A 15,130-nucleotide genomic window follows, 5' to 3' on the forward strand; every position below is an offset into this window, starting at 1 on the left:
AGTAGCTTCCAGGTTCTTAATATTCCTAGACTGCCAGATTCCACTGAGCAGCCTGCATAGACCTAAGAGTTTGCTATTAGATGGGGAGGAAGGGTGCTGTGGAGAATGGTACGAAGAAGATTGCTCAGATTCTTTCCCTCTCCATTTTAGGGAGGTTGCATTTTTATTCTTATTGGGATTTCTAGGTTAAATTCTGGATTCAGACCAAGGTTCAACTCCAACCACCATTCCTTGCTAGTTTGGGAAAGTCATTTAACTTAGTTTCCTCATCCATAAAATGATCTGGAGAAAGGGATAACAAACCATTCTTGTATCTCTGCCCCCCAAATCCTCCAAAGGGGTCACAAAGATTCAGAAATGACTGAAATTATTATTTAATGTTATAGATAAGGAAAGGAAGATTAAGTGACTTGCCCAGGATCAATTAACTAGTAAATGTTTACTGCTAGATTTGAACTCATGTCCTCCTGATGACAGCTCTAACAGCTACCTAGCTACCTCTCACTTGACTTTATAATACTTTAAGAACTATATAAAAGTCAGTTTATTTTTATTCCTAGTCATATGATCATTGGCTAGGTATTTAACCTTGATTATCTTGTCTGTACTTTGCCCACCTTGATTGCCTTGTCTGTAAAATGGGGATAAAAATATTTGCTTTTCCCACTTCACATACTTGAGAAAGGAAGAGAGCTTCTTTGTATGTGTCCAAACACCTCAGGGCTTGGAGATCGATGAGGAAACTGATTTTCCTGCTTGGTCTTAAAAGTAAGAACCAAGACCAAAATGGGGGTTAATTTGGGGGAGCCACAAGGTCGTTTCCAGTTTTAAAATAATCCTATGTGGAAATATGTATAGAAGAATTGAACATATTTAATCTGTATTGGATTATTTGCTGTCTAGGAGAGGGGGAGGAAGGGAAGGGAGGGAGAAAAATTTGAAATACAAGGTTTTGCAAGGGTAAATATTGAAAACTATCTTTGCATGTATTTTGAAAATAAAAAAGTTATTATAAAAATAAAGAAAATAATCCTGTGGGAAGGTAGATTTCAGCTCCACACAAGGAAAAGCTTCCTAATAATTAGAGCTATCCAGCAATGGACTGCCCTCCTTGGGTGCCTTTGTTTAGGAGACCCCTTTCAGCTTTATTAGTAGGTGCTTCCCTGAATCCTATGGAGGGGAGTAGATTCATGCTTTTGGCAGGGGTTAAACTGGATGCCTTCTGTCATTCTAGGATCTTGTGACTCTGAATTTGGAGACAGTGGGTGTACGTAGTCACACAGGGATGCACTTGGTCAAGGTCTATCAAATGGAAATGAAAGGGCTGGCACCCAAAGATAGAAAAACAGTTATGTGTATTTAATGCTTAAGTAGATTGTGGTCATCAGAAAATAGATCTTTAAACTGTTTCTATCTCTGAGACTCTGGGCAGGTTTTGCTCTTTCTTCAGCTGAGCCAAGGAAAGAAATGATTGATTGTTTGCTTTGTGCATCCTTCTCCAGAGGGAGATCCCCAGGCAGTCTCAGATCAGGTCTGGCTCCCCAGGAGCTGAGGGCGCCTGTCTCTGGGCCCCTTAGAGTCTATGGACTTGGTTCAGTGTATTGTTCCTTTGGCATGATGGAGATCTGCTAAATCCGTGAGGGGCATGTCCCACTCCCTTTCTCACTCTCTTCCCAGAAGCTAGGAGCGATTTAAGAGTGTATTCTGGATGTCTTCCAGGACTTGACGGTAAAGCTCATCTCTGGATTTCAGTCCATCGATATGCACTAAAGTCAGAAAGAAAAGATATAGAGTCACGGGACCTCAGGGGAACAAAATAATAGAAAGGATATTGGATTTGGAACCAGAAGTTCTGAGTTTGAATTCAGACTCTGCCACTTATTAACTGTACGGCTTTGGGAAAATCTCATAAAGTCCAAATATAAAATGTGAATGTTAGATTACATGATTTTTAAGATCTCATCTACTTCTAAACCTTAATTTAAAAAAAGTTAAATTTTAAATTAATTAAAATAAATTCCAATGATCAAACATTGATTTTCTTTTCTCCCTTCTACTTTTTTTCTAATTGTGGAGACAAAAAGAAAAGCAAAATTTTTGGAATAAATAAGTTTAGTCAAGCAAATCAAATTTGCATATTAATCATTACTAAAAAAGTGTCTCATTCTGCATCCTGAAGGTCCAGCCCTTCTCTCCCAATTGGTTCTAAGATCCCTTCGTCATTGGTGCCCTAAAATTATAGCTAATCATTGTGTTGATTTTAAACTTAGTTCCTTCTAGCAAAAGGCTCTCCAGATCTACTAGGTATGTTAAGGTACCAGGATTTAGTGGGCTGGATTCTGGATTTGAAATCAGGAAGCTCTGGGTTCAACTTCTATCTCAGATAGTCCACATAACACTAGGCAGCTCACAATTCTCTAGTTTCCTCATCCAAAAAATGAGGAGATTTGGTTGGAGGACTTATAAGGTCTTTTCTAGTTCTAAATTTATGATTAAGCAGGTTGTTGGATTGGGAGGAACATCCTCATGGCATGAGTGTGAGAGAATACGCGGGTAGCTATTCCTGGAATAGGTGGGCTTTGATGTGACATGGAAAAAAATGCTTCTAATATAGGATGCTGATTCATTAATTTTACCCAATGATAGTGGTGGAGCCTCTGTCCATGGAGATTGGGGGAGGCTTAACTTAATGACCTCAAGGCCCTTTTAATTCTCAGGTTTTATGGAGTCCTACTTAGGGGCTAGATCTTGTCCAAACTGGGAATGGGAAAGATATGCATTACTCAGGTTCCCCAAACTCCCCTTGGCTTTATGTGAGTTCAACGATGATTTGGTTGGTCCTTCAAGTCAAGAAGCCTAAAGTAGCTTTTCTAATTATGTGATCTTGGGCAAATCCCACCTCCATTCTAGGTCTAGGTTTCCTCATCTAAAGGGTTGGGTTAAATGCTTTCTTCTAGCTTTGACAAAACAAAGAGTGCCCCTGAGGTTTAGGAGTGTAACTCACCTACATCCACACCATTGTTGTCCATCTCTTGCCTGTATTTCTGGTACATGGGCCAAACATGGCCATCAAAGAGACCCGGAGGGTCAGGAACTTTATAGTTGCGGGTACTGTAGAGAGGAATGAGATGGAGAGAGAGATTGTGACATCCAGATCCTTCGTGCATGGCTTGATGAACACTGAGAGGGGCTTTAGAAGGGGGGTCAGAATGGACTCTGGCCTTGGACTAAGGATGTTTGCTTTACACAATGTTTTCCTGACAACAATGAGTGAGAGTAGGATATGTAAGTATTATCAAGGTGAGAAAAGTAAAGTCGAGAGATGTTAAGGGATGTGATACACCTAGTAAGTGATAGAGAGCTGTGTTTTGAACTGAAGGCTTTTGAGACTGAATGATGTTAGAGAGAGAAATAGGTTGGACTGGATGATGGAAAGCTTACGGGGCCTGCTGCTTACTATCGGTGTGACTTTAGGCACTTCACCTAATCTCTCTGTCAAATGAGGCGGGGTGGAGTAGATATCTCATAAGATTCTTTCTATCTTTAAATCAGATCTCATGACTTCTAAGGTTCCTTCCAGTGCTGAGATCTTGTGAACCACATGCCAAGACTCTTATCTTTTCCAAAGCACAGCTATTACTGTGAGCCATGGACCCTCCTCTCCCTCTCTAATCCTTGTTTCCTTTCCATTTCCCTAAAGTGCCAGGTGGGTGGGAATTTGCCTTTGCTTGGCACTTTCCTCTTAGTATCTAGGCAACACAGGTCAATCATGGGTTGAGGCTCAAGAATTTTTCCATAGTCGGGCATAGGATTTGGCTTGGATATAGAGAAACTTCATCCTGACTAACAAGTCCTTGACCATACTTTCTGTTTCCCATTTCTCTTTGACCACTGCATGGGGTTCTGACCATAGAGAGCAGAAGATGGGGGAGATCTGTCTAATATCTTAGGGCAGTTCAGTTCAAGATATATCTTTTGCTCTGAATTCCTGTTCTTTGTGTTTCTTTGCCCCTCTATCATGGAAAGATGGTTAAATGAGTTGGCTGTGTCTCATCTGTTGCATTGTAAGCATCTTGGCTGCTCTGTTTACAACAGGTATTGACTAATAGATTATAGGGCCTTGTACATAGCATCTTTACACATTTGCTATATTGGATTGGGTTGAATACGATCACAGAATCAACCAGTTCTTGAGCCAAAGTCCTCCTATAATATCCTTGACAAGTGCCCATCAACCACAACTTGAAGACTTCAAGAGAAGGGGGACTCATTACCTTATCAGGAAGCCCATTTCACTTTTGTACAATTCTAATTCTGAATCAGTTTTCTCTTATATTAAGCCCCCAATATACTTCTCGGCAATTTCTCTCCATTACTCCTACTTCTGTCTTTTGGGACCTGGCAAAACAAGCCTAATTTTCTCTACTAGTCTTTCAGATACTTGAAGATAGCTGTGAATTGATTGCATTGCTCTTCTCCCTTTTGTCTTCAGCTGCTAAGATCCCCTAGGTGACTGTAGGAAGAATCATGCAAAGTTCATTCACTGGCCCAATGCCTGGGGTCTCAGTTTACCTTCTTCTTCTCTTGCATTCCTCATATGGAACAGCCAAAAAGTAACGGCGACTGTACAAATCCAGCAAGGGCCTGGGCGGTAGGGGAGACAGAGAGATGGACAGTTAGTGTTTCTAATGATGATTGCCTATCACTGAAAAAACATTTTGCTTTCCATTGGCCTTCTGGGGGACTGAGATTTGGGCTGACAGTTGTAACTAACCCTTTTAAGTTCATAAAGTGCTTTGCACACATTATTTCAATTAATTCTGACAACAAATCTGAATAAGTCTAATAGATTTTCTCTATTTTACAGACAGAATAGAGAAGGTTCTTCAAGGTTAAATGACTTGTATACACTTACACATATCAGAGTTATGCTTTATTTGCTATATTGTATTGCCTCTGAATCCTTGATTGGGTTTGACTAGCTGGAAATTTTATTACTCATTTAAGATTTGGGGTGTATAGGCCAGTATTTTCAGTGGCTAAAGCTTAGAGCTGATGGGACTGGGGACACTGGTTGGAACTTCCTGTGGGAGAGCTTGCTCTTATCTGATCCTCCCCCATCATCCCTACTAGGTGCCAATGATTGTGATGGCATTTGGATGAAGGAGTATGAATGCTGCTCATTGGTTCAATTCTGCTCATTCCAATGATGGGGATACAGCTTAGAACATGAGTCCTACATTTAGAGGATACACTTCCCACCTTTTAGGAGAAAACATATGAGCTATGAAGTCACTTATCAAAAGGCTTCATTTTTATTTAAGCCAAATGGGTCAGCAAGGAAATATTTAAAAATTCAATTTTAAATCTAAGGCAATTAAATATTTTTTAGTTACTAGGTTATATATAAGAAAACATTTTTAAAAACCAACTCAAGCCCACCAAAGGAAGGCCTCTTGCAAATTAAGTAAATTCTCTGTAGAGAATTTGTGAGATAATATAAATAAGGATGGCACATGATGAGAACATTTGGAAACAGGCTCGATCTGCCTTATGGAGGAGAGTAAACACAGTGATGAGATTATGGAATCCATTCAAGCACTGGAACTATTGGGTTCTGCCACATAACTTCCTGAATGACTTTTGGTAGATTGATTAACTGCTTTGAGTCTCAATTTCCCATCTTTACAATAACTTTGGGTCTGCCAGCTTCCCAGATTGTGAACTTTCAGTGACAATATTTAAAGCCCTTTAAAAAAATTCAAACTCAAGATGTAATTTCACAAAACTTGAATTAGAGTGTTTGAGGACTCGGGCGCTCTGGGTAATTGAAATTTCTGATTGACTGAAGATTAATTGGGAACCTCATTTTAAAAAGATAGTTGTCCAGAAACATTAATTTGCTTCTCTCCTTTGCAAAGGATGATACAGTGGACATGTCCAAGCTGTCTTTGAAGGTGTTGAAGGGTGTCTTGTTCTGAACCTCGATAGTGATTGTGAGCTTATAGGCATAGGACAGGAGTCTCTTGACAGATAATTGGAAACTATCAGAAAGTCTTTTGGGAAGGAATCAGGGTTAAGTGGCTTGCCCAGGGTCACGCCGCTAGTTAGCATTTGAAGCTAAATTTAAATTCAGGTCCCCCTGACTGTCACTCTATCCACCAAACCACCTACCTGCTCCTACCAGCAATCTTGAAGTATTCCATGAAAGAATTTCAAGCAGGTGGCTCTTACCAGTCCCCTCTTTCTTGATTGGCTGGGACCCCCAATAGGGAGGGAGAATAGCTTCTAGTGGTTCCCCTTCCAACTGACTCTGGGATTTTACTGACAGCATCACTTCCCCCCCTTGAGGCTCTCTTTTTTACATCTTGGAGAAATGGGAAACAAATTCATAGAATGTCAAAGATAAAAAGACCTTGGATAAAATCCAGTCCAATGAGGATTAGGTCCAGAGAGGGAAGGGGCTTTGCTTAAGATCACAGGTTCCCCTTCAGTCAAAGTTGGAGGCCACCCTCTGAAGAGAGGATTGGGATCACATCCATATTATGTCAGGCATCTCCTGGAAGTTGTTGAGAAGGGGGATTTAATTTCCAGTAAATAAACTGAGTAGTTTTTTGTTCTTTTAAAGTGGACATTGTGGTGATATGAAGGAGCTATTATTTAGTTAAGGTTTTATGGGCTAATTCCTCCTGGCATTTTCTGTAGAGAAGATCCCTTCCTCAACAGGTAGTTCTCCCTGTTGATGAGTCTTTCCTCACTTAGCAAGGCTGGGTCTCAGCTAGCAGACCTTCACCAGACCAGGGTCTCTAACCTTTATAGCTCCGTGGGCCCTGAAATAGGCAGCAGGTGTTGCCATAGTGTAGAGAGCACAGGCTAGGAGACAATAAGACCTGAGTTCAAATCCACCCTCAGATACTTCCTAGCTGTGAGACTGAGCAAGTCACTTAACTCCGCCTCAATTTCCTCATCTACAAAATGATCCAGAGAAGGAAATGGTAAACCACTTCAGCATCTTTGCCAAGAAAAACTCTAAGGGAGTCATGACTAAACAACAATAAAAGGCCCTGCAGTGTCTGTCTTCCCTGGCATTTTTTCCCCGAACTCAGGGTTACCTCCATATTAGGAAGAAGCATCAGATCACACAAGCTTTAGAGGCAAGATTTGAATCCAGGTTTTCTGACTCCATTGTACTATGTTATCTCACTGAACAGAGAACCATTCACATTCTACTCTTAATCACACCAGCAAGAATATTACATTATTATAAGATTTGGAGTGGAAGGGATTTTAAATAGCAGTCCAAACGCCTTGCATTTTAAAATAATAGACATTTATTAAGCACCTGCTGTGTGCCAGGAATTTTGCTAGATATGCACTGGCCACACAAACTTAAAAATGAGAGAACCTTGCCCTCAAGGAGCTTATTCTCTGTTGGGCAATCCCCTCATTTTACAGGGAAGAAGAAAAGGTTACCAGAGAGGAGAAGGGATTTCTTTATGTCCACATAGCTAATAAGTAACACAGCTGGAATTGGAATTTGAATCCTTCAGCTTCGGGTCTATTCTCTTTTTATTACTACACAGCTGACTCTGATCATCATCAAATGATCCCTTGACAAAACTGTTGGAGGCAATAGGACTTCAAGAAAGCTAAAGCACTGACTAGTATAAGTTTTGGGAGTACCAGACATTATATAAAGGAGGCTTTTGGCGGGGAGGAGGGAAGAAGAAGATAGATACTCTTGAGGAGTTAAGTCCAGCCTCTTCATTTTACACCTGAAGCCCAGACAGGTTAGGTCACTTGCCCACAAAGCCACACAGTTAGGATGTGAAATTTGAACCCGGGTCCTCTTATTCCAAACCTAGAACTCTTTCTTCTGTAAAACACAGCCTCCAACTACACTGTTTTAGAGGTGTACATGTCCTCTTCATGGTAGATAGGGAATGCTGGAGCCAGCTTGAACTGGGTTTCTGAGGTTTTTCTGAGTTTTCTGATGATTTTTGGATTTTCAGAAAACTGAGATTTTTGGATGAGCATTTGGATCTCAGAAACCAACAAACTCTACAAATTGGGGCTTGATTTGTGGTTTTGTTGAGACTTAAGAAAGTGAAGGAGAAAATTAAACTAAGAGCTATGTTGTGTGTACTTTTTTTTAGAGCAGTAATTGAGAAACAGTATCCCCTGTGTGCAGGTAACTGCACAATGAAGGAGGTATGGTGGATTCTATCTCGCTTGAATAAGGACCAGAAGCAGAGGTTAAGAAGGATGGAAAGAGAATGCATTGTGGGAAGAGACTCTTACTTGTAACTATAGAGCAAGAAGCCTTCCAGGATAAGGATGTGGGTATCATTGGAGTTGGATCCCTGGGAGTTCTGTTGGATGTTGATCCCGTGTGTGCGGGCAAACTTCATGGGGTTGTTCAGCCATGCAAGGACTGTGTTCAGCATGGCCTCCATGTCCAAAGATTCCAGCACTGGGCAGAGAAAGGGAAGACAAATGGAGAGGAGATCAGCTCAGGCTCTTGGAGGCATGGGGCACACAGAAATGTAGAATGTGTACCGTTAGCTAGAAACATTTCTACACATTAAAGACAGAAAAAAAAATACACTTCCTAGAGCAGACACTGTTCTTACCGTCCCATTGCTTAAAGCCGTCTTCCCCGACTTCTATTTGATCTTGTGGCTGAAATATAGTGAGCAATAAAACATTGCTGCAAACTCATAATTATCAGTCTCCTAAAAATCTCAGGATGACCACCATATCATAAGATTTAGAGCTGGAAGGGATTTTAAAAAGCAGCTAGTCCAACCCCCTTGTATTTAAAAAATAACGAACATTTATTAAGCACCTGCTGTATGCCAGGAACTTTGCTAGATACGCACTGACCACACAAACTCAAAAATAAGATAACCTTGACCTCAAGGTTATTGGACAACCCCCTCATTTTATAGGGAAGAAGAAAGGGTTACCAGAGAGGAGAAGGGATTTCTTTATGGTCACATAGCTAGAAAGTAACACAGCTGGAATTTGAATTTGAATCCTTCAGCTATAGGTCTCTTCTCTTTCTATCAATACACAGCTGACTGACCATTTCAAATGATCCCTTGACAAAGCTATTGAAGACAATAGGACTTCAAGAAATCTAAAGCACTGACTACTGGAATTTTGGGGGCATATTTATATAAAAGAGGCTTTTTGGGGGGAGGAAGGAGGAAGATAGATGCTCTTTGGGATTACACCTTTGAGCATTTGCCTATTTTATCCTTGTGTCAGGTTAGCCAACTTCCATCTCCCAAACATAGGAAGAGTGTGTGTGTGTGTGTGTGTGTGTGTGTGTGTGTGTGTATAGGAGGAAGTGAGATGCTAAAGGTGCTCCAAGCCAGGAATGACAAAATCTGGCAATGAGTTATAGCCACTGCAAATATGGTCATAGGAAACCTCCTCTCCCTCTTGTAAATTCTTTGGTCCTCTCCCATGACCTTTCTCTTTCTTTCCTCTCTATTGCTTCTTGTCTATAGTTTGTCCTGAGATGGTCTGAGAAATGTCTGTGTGTGTATGTTTGTGTGTGGGAGGTTTTGGGGAATAAGGTGGGATGTGAGTAGGTTACTGAGAGAGCAATCCAGACACAATTCTCAAGACATAACATATTAAAGTCCCAGACTGCTTGCAGTGGCTACAGATGGGAAGCTCTCATCAGATAGACCCGTCAGCTTAATTCTAACCTAGTCTATAATCTAGCTCTGATCTTAGAGGTGTTGTTGAGTTTCCTGTTCAGGTATAGGGTTATCTTGGATGATGGGAAGAATGTTAGATATGAGTTAGAGCATCTGGGTTCTAAGCTGGAACACTGATGGAATTAGTTTTAGACCAGCACATGAACATGGACATTATTCTAGGAAAGTGAACTATTATCAACTTTATTCTAATCAAGAAACTAGCATTTTTCCAATCTGGAACAGTAACAAGATGGCAAATGAAATAATCTATGCAAAGGACTCAACAAACCTTAAAGGGCTGTATAATATTCATTTTTTTTTTTTTTACTACCATCACTAATGCTGGTGATGTTTTAGGATAGAACACTGATAATGTTCTAGCCTGGAACATTGATATCATTCTAGACTGGAATACTGACAGTATTCTAGGCTGAAAAGCTCTAACATGAATAGCTGTAGTCCCTCATTCTTGCTTCTTCTGAACTGGCCAGAGAAACTCTTCTACTCTCCTAGGCTAAAGGGTATCTGTTCTTTCAATGACATGGTGTCCCTGTCTAGATTTGGGATGATTACCTTGTAAAAGTCATCTTGGTGGATCACACAGCAGTTTGGTAAGGTTTTGATGAGTCTATTGGTCAGTGTAGTTTTTCCTCCGTTGGTCATGCTAGGGAAACAGGATCAAAATCAGGTAATCATAAGGCACTCCAAAATTTTAAGTGTTAAAGCTTACGGTAATTTTAAATTGCACCAAAATTTTCAGGACACTTTGTATAATTTACCCTTAGATGACAGTCATAGGTATCAGTTTCTTTCCAGGAACTGACCATTCCTGGTCTTGATAATAATCATTCATTCATTCAAGGTCTATTAAGCTATGCTGGAGGTGAAATAGATAGAAATAGGCTGGTCCCACCCTCAAGGAGCTTCTTTTCTTCTGTTTTCCTTTATTAAAATTTTATGGATATCTGGTACATTTAATTTAAGATGTGCTTTCTTTCAAAATTAAGTCATATGCTATTCAACAGAATCAGTCAGGGACCTCAGGAAGGGAAGAGGACATGTGGATGCAAGAATATGTTGAAATTAAAAAGAAAATAAATGAAGAGGGCTTCTGGTGCAGTGCTTTAAATACAAACTCTGTCAAATGCTGGCTATGGGATCCTGAGCAAATAACTTTTTTAACTTCTCCCCCAGGTGATTATATAAAACTACAGACTGCAGTTCAGGTGCCAATCTGTATTGTGTAAAAAAACCCAAAAAGCTGTTTGTCTCCTGGAACTTCCTTAGACAATGAAATCATAGGTTTAATAAAAGCAAAAAATAAAAAGGAAAATGAATAGGTAGCTAACACAACAGAGCCAAGTGTTTTAAGAAAATTGTTTTTTAGAACAACATTCCCACTTTAAAAAAATTCAGTTTCTAATTCTGTTTTACAAACTTGATGGAAAAGATGTCAATTTAGTTATAAACAACACTGAGTTTTTACTTCTCTCATTTTCCACCCCCAAAATCAGCTTCCCTCTATCCTTTCCTCCCCAAGAATGGAATGGGATTGAAGAGTTAGAATAAGAAGTCATCTATTCCAGATTCCTCATTTTATGGATGAGGAAAATGAAGCTCAGGGATTTTAATGATATGCTTATGATTTCCCGAGTAGCATGTGGAATAGATGGAATTTAAACTCAGGTCCCATAATTTCAAGGCTGCATTTGAACTTAAATCTTCCTGACTCTAGTTCCAATGCTCTATCCCATGCTATCTAGTTGTCTCTAAATAATAATAATAAAAAATAATAAAAGGATATTGTAGGTGCATAGATATGGTAGGATCAGTATTAAACATGGAAAGGTCCTCAAAAGCCAGTTATCATTTTTCAAATGAGGCCCAGGGAAGTTAAATCATTTGTTCAAGGTCACATGAAAAGTGTCAGACATGGTCAGACCTTCTGGTTTTTTCCAGCTAACTATAATTGTCCAAGTCTGGACAAGAAGGAAAAAAGCATTTATAAAGTATCTGCTATTTGCCAGGCACTACATAAAGTGCTTTACAATATTATCTCATTTGATCCTCACAATAATCCTGGGAGGTAAGTACTACCATTATCTCTGTTTTACAGAAGAGGAAACTGAGGCTGGGGAGGTTAAATGACTTGCCCAAAGTCACACAAGTAGCGTATCTGAAGCAGGTTTTGAACTCAGCTTGAGCTATCTTGCTGCCTCTGAGCACCCCTTCCCTGTCCCTTTCTGACATTCTAGCATTCTGCAATACAAATTAAGATCAGCTCCTTTCCCTCCCGATTTGATTATACTGACTAGGGTGATAATAGACTGGATGGTGATGTACAGAAAACCTGCAGGTTGTCCTAGGGAGCTCCATAGAGGACTGGGGGAATAGGTTAGCATATCAATAATCCATGCATTCAGCTGAGACAAACTCTCACTCCCTTTACCCCCTTTTTTAACTCCCCCCATCACTGCCCTTCCCTCTCTTTTTTTTCCCCTTTCCTTCAGGGTTTCAGAACTTTTTATCTTGATTTCCCTGAATCCAGAAGGAACAAACCTCAGTGAGGAGGACTGAGAAAGATCCTCCTCCTGGGATGGGTTGGGCAGACAGATGAGTCTCATCCCTTTTGGTCTCTTCCCTGTCTAATGTCTTCTTGTCTTCTTGCTAGGAAAATATCCCCGTCTCCAAATCCCTCTGCTGAATCCTATTCCCCACAAAGGACTAAGGGGCCCCATCCCAGAGAGTGGCTCCATCTGGAGACCCCATTACTTTGTCCCCCTGCCTTCCCCACCTGTTATCTTTCATATTCTTCCCATTCTACTTCCTACCCTTTCCTCTTTCCTCCTAAATGGCTCTTCTGATCCCACAGGACCCTCACTCCTCTTGGTATTTACTCTCTCCAGAGAGCCCCCATTCGCAATCATTTTCCAAAGAGATGATCACAGATCCATGGGAGCCATCCTTGTGGGGGAAAACCCCCAAACAACAACCCAAGGCATCCTGTCCTTGGGGGAGTAATAAATTATAATGAAATCTCTCTGTAGGATCCTGATCTGGATCAGTTTGGCAGGTAACCTTAATTCCAGCTCACATTTCTACCGTGCTGTAAGCTTCCCCAATTGCATTCTTTCTTTCCTGTGTTCTTTTGAGGTTGAGATATTATCCCCTTAATGTAGAGGGTGAAATTGAGTCTTAGAGAAATAAAACGATTAGTTCAGGGACCTAAAGCTTTTAAGATCATTGAAGTTGAATTTTGGAACCTTAGAAAGCTTTTGGTTAGAGGCAGCGAGTGGGGGTAGGGGGTCAAGTGGAAAGAATGCCAGATCTGAAATCAGAGGAAGCTGGATTTGAATCTTACCTTTGCCACTTATCTTTCCCTTTCCTTCTGAAGAAACCTTCTCATTGAGGGGGTTAGACTAAGATTGTCTCGGCTTCTCTCTAGTTTTAAATCTACAATCTTAGTTCAACCAACCGTTTCATTTTACGGATGAGAAAAATGAGACCCAGAGAGGGAAGGGAATTTAAGTTTAAAGTTTAAGGTCCATAATTAGCAAAAGGCAGAGCCAGCATTCAAAACCCAGGCGTCCTGACCCAAATGGACTGTGCTGCTCCTAACCACCCCAAACACCTCCCAAGATTCTCTTTTTTTTCCTTCCCCCTCTGTCCCCATCCCGTGAGTTTCACTAAGCCACAGTCATGGACAGCACGAAGCAGGGCCCACCTGAGGCGGAAAACCCAGGTTTTGGCCAAACTCACCCTCCAATGCCGATGATGTACTTCATCTTCTGTTCCCTCTGTGGGTGGGGAGTGGTGGTGGAGACGGGCTGGGACGGCGCCAGGGGAAGGGGAGTGGGAGGCGACCTGAACCAAAGAAAAGATTGTCTGGTTCAGTTTTAGGCTCCCCACTTGGCCTTCTCTCCTTCTCCTTGGCTGCTCTGTGGCCCCCCCTTACTACTTCATTGAGAAAACCCAGCCTGACTTTATAGCTCCAGGAATTTCAACTTGGCCCCCTGGGGCGAGGAGATAAGGGGGGCTCCCTTTCTACTCCGGACCAATCGGGAAGGCCGGGCCATTTCTGGGGGCCGGGGAGTGTCTTGTGGCAGCTGCACCTGTTCCTCAGCCCCTTCTCTGGTTAGAAATAGCTTCCCTTTGCCTAAATTAGTCACAGGGCATGGGGGAAATGTCACCCTGGATGGCTCCTCAGGGGGAAGGGGTGGGGGATTGGAGCAGGGGGCAGGGCACAACTCAGTCATCACTTAGAGAGTCTCCGGGCTAGAAATAATATTGGCCTTTCTTGTCCCAAGAGCCCATCTGTGACATTAACATAGTTTCTGTTCTGTTTGCTGCTTTAAAGTGTCAACTCTTACACCTCTGAAAATAGAATGCTTGAGTTAGAGGGGAATCTTAGAACCTAGGACACAGACTATCAGACCATGAAACACAGAATGCTAAAGCTCAGGGGATCTTAAAACATAGAATATTGAATATTAGAGCTGGACTTTAAGTAAAGAGGGCTGGAGCTAGGGGGATCTTAGAATACAAAACATTGGATATCAGAGCTAGACTTTAAAGCACAGAGTACAAGAGCTGGGTGGGGGAGAGAAATCTTAATTTTAATTTTTAATTTAATTTATTTTTTTACTTAAAGCCTTTTATTTTCAAAATATATACATGGATAATTTTCAGCCTTCACCCTTACAAAATCTTGTGTTCTAAATTTTTCCCCTTCCTTCCCCCATACACTCCCCTAGACAGCAAGTAATCCAATATATGTTAAATATGTGCAATTCTTCTATACATATTTCCACAAATACCATGCTGTAAGAAAAATCAGATCAAAAAAGGAAAAAAATGAGAAAGAAAACAAAATGCAAGCAAACAACAACAAAAAGAGTGAAAATGCTATGTTGTGATTCACACTTAGTTTCCATAACCTTTCTCTGAGTGCAGAGGGAGGGGAATCTTAGAAAGTGGTTAAATATTAATTATTTCACTTGATCCTGACAATCACTTTCCCACGGTAGGAACTATGGAGAACACTATCCCTTAACCTCAGTTAACCCCTTTTAACCTCAGAGTTTAAATACTTACCCATGTTCACCAATTACCTTCTCTCTATTTCCACACTCGGTATTGTAGATATCATTGGATTTTAAAGTTAGCAAAGTTCTGTCAGTTATGATGGACTACAGGTCCTGGGAGAGGGACTCCTCAGAGAGATCATATACCATAATTTATTCTTATACTGTAATTTATTCGAGCATTCTCCAATTGATGGGCATCCATTCAGTTTCTAGTTTCTTGCCACTACAAAAAGGGCTGCCACAAACATTTTTGCACATGTGGGTCCCTTTCCCTCTTTTAAGATCTCTTTGGGATATAAGCCCAGTGGAAACACTGCTTGCACAGTC

At 40.9% G+C, this 15,130-nt stretch overlaps 1 protein-coding gene and 1 long non-coding RNA gene across 2 annotated transcripts in view; one reads left to right on the top strand and one right to left on the bottom strand.

Moving 5' to 3' along the window:
* Positions 1-15,130, top strand: part of LOC116420778 — a 40,573-nt gene that overhangs the window by 17,375 nt on the left and 8,068 nt on the right. The gene's annotated exons all lie outside the window — the stretch shown is intronic.
* NMRK2 (nicotinamide riboside kinase 2) lies at positions 960-13,834 on the bottom strand. The gene is made up of 7 exons (XM_003760588.2): positions 13,476-13,834; positions 10,290-10,380; positions 8,634-8,682; positions 8,302-8,473; positions 4,573-4,644; positions 3,005-3,111; positions 960-1,766 (listed from the first exon to the last, which is right to left on the bottom strand). Exons 1-7 carry the CDS (start codon positions 13,499-13,501, stop codon positions 1,681-1,683), a joined length of 603 nt encoding a protein of 200 aa, XP_003760636.1. The 5' UTR covers positions 13,502-13,834; the 3' UTR covers positions 960-1,680.

The sequence above is a fragment of the Sarcophilus harrisii genome, chromosome 1, assembly GCF_902635505.1.
Source record: "Sarcophilus harrisii chromosome 1, mSarHar1.11, whole genome shotgun sequence".
In the NCBI taxonomy this organism is placed as follows: Eukaryota; Metazoa; Chordata; class Mammalia; order Dasyuromorphia; family Dasyuridae; genus Sarcophilus; species Sarcophilus harrisii.

What these genes read in the sequence shown, in the direction of transcription:
- NMRK2 (XM_003760588.2), bottom strand. Translation starts at nt 13,501, where the DNA reads ATGAAGTACATCATCGGCATTGGAGG. An exon ending in TACATCATCGGCATTGGAGG is followed by an intron (nt 10,381 to 13,475) that starts GTGAGTTTGGCC and finishes CTGTTTCCCTAG; the next exon opens with CATGACCAACGGAGGAAAAA. An exon ending in GAATGCAAGAGAAGAAGAAG is followed by an intron (nt 3,112 to 4,572) that starts GTAAACTGAGAC and finishes TCCTCTCTACAG; the next exon opens with TACCCGCAACTATAAAGTTC.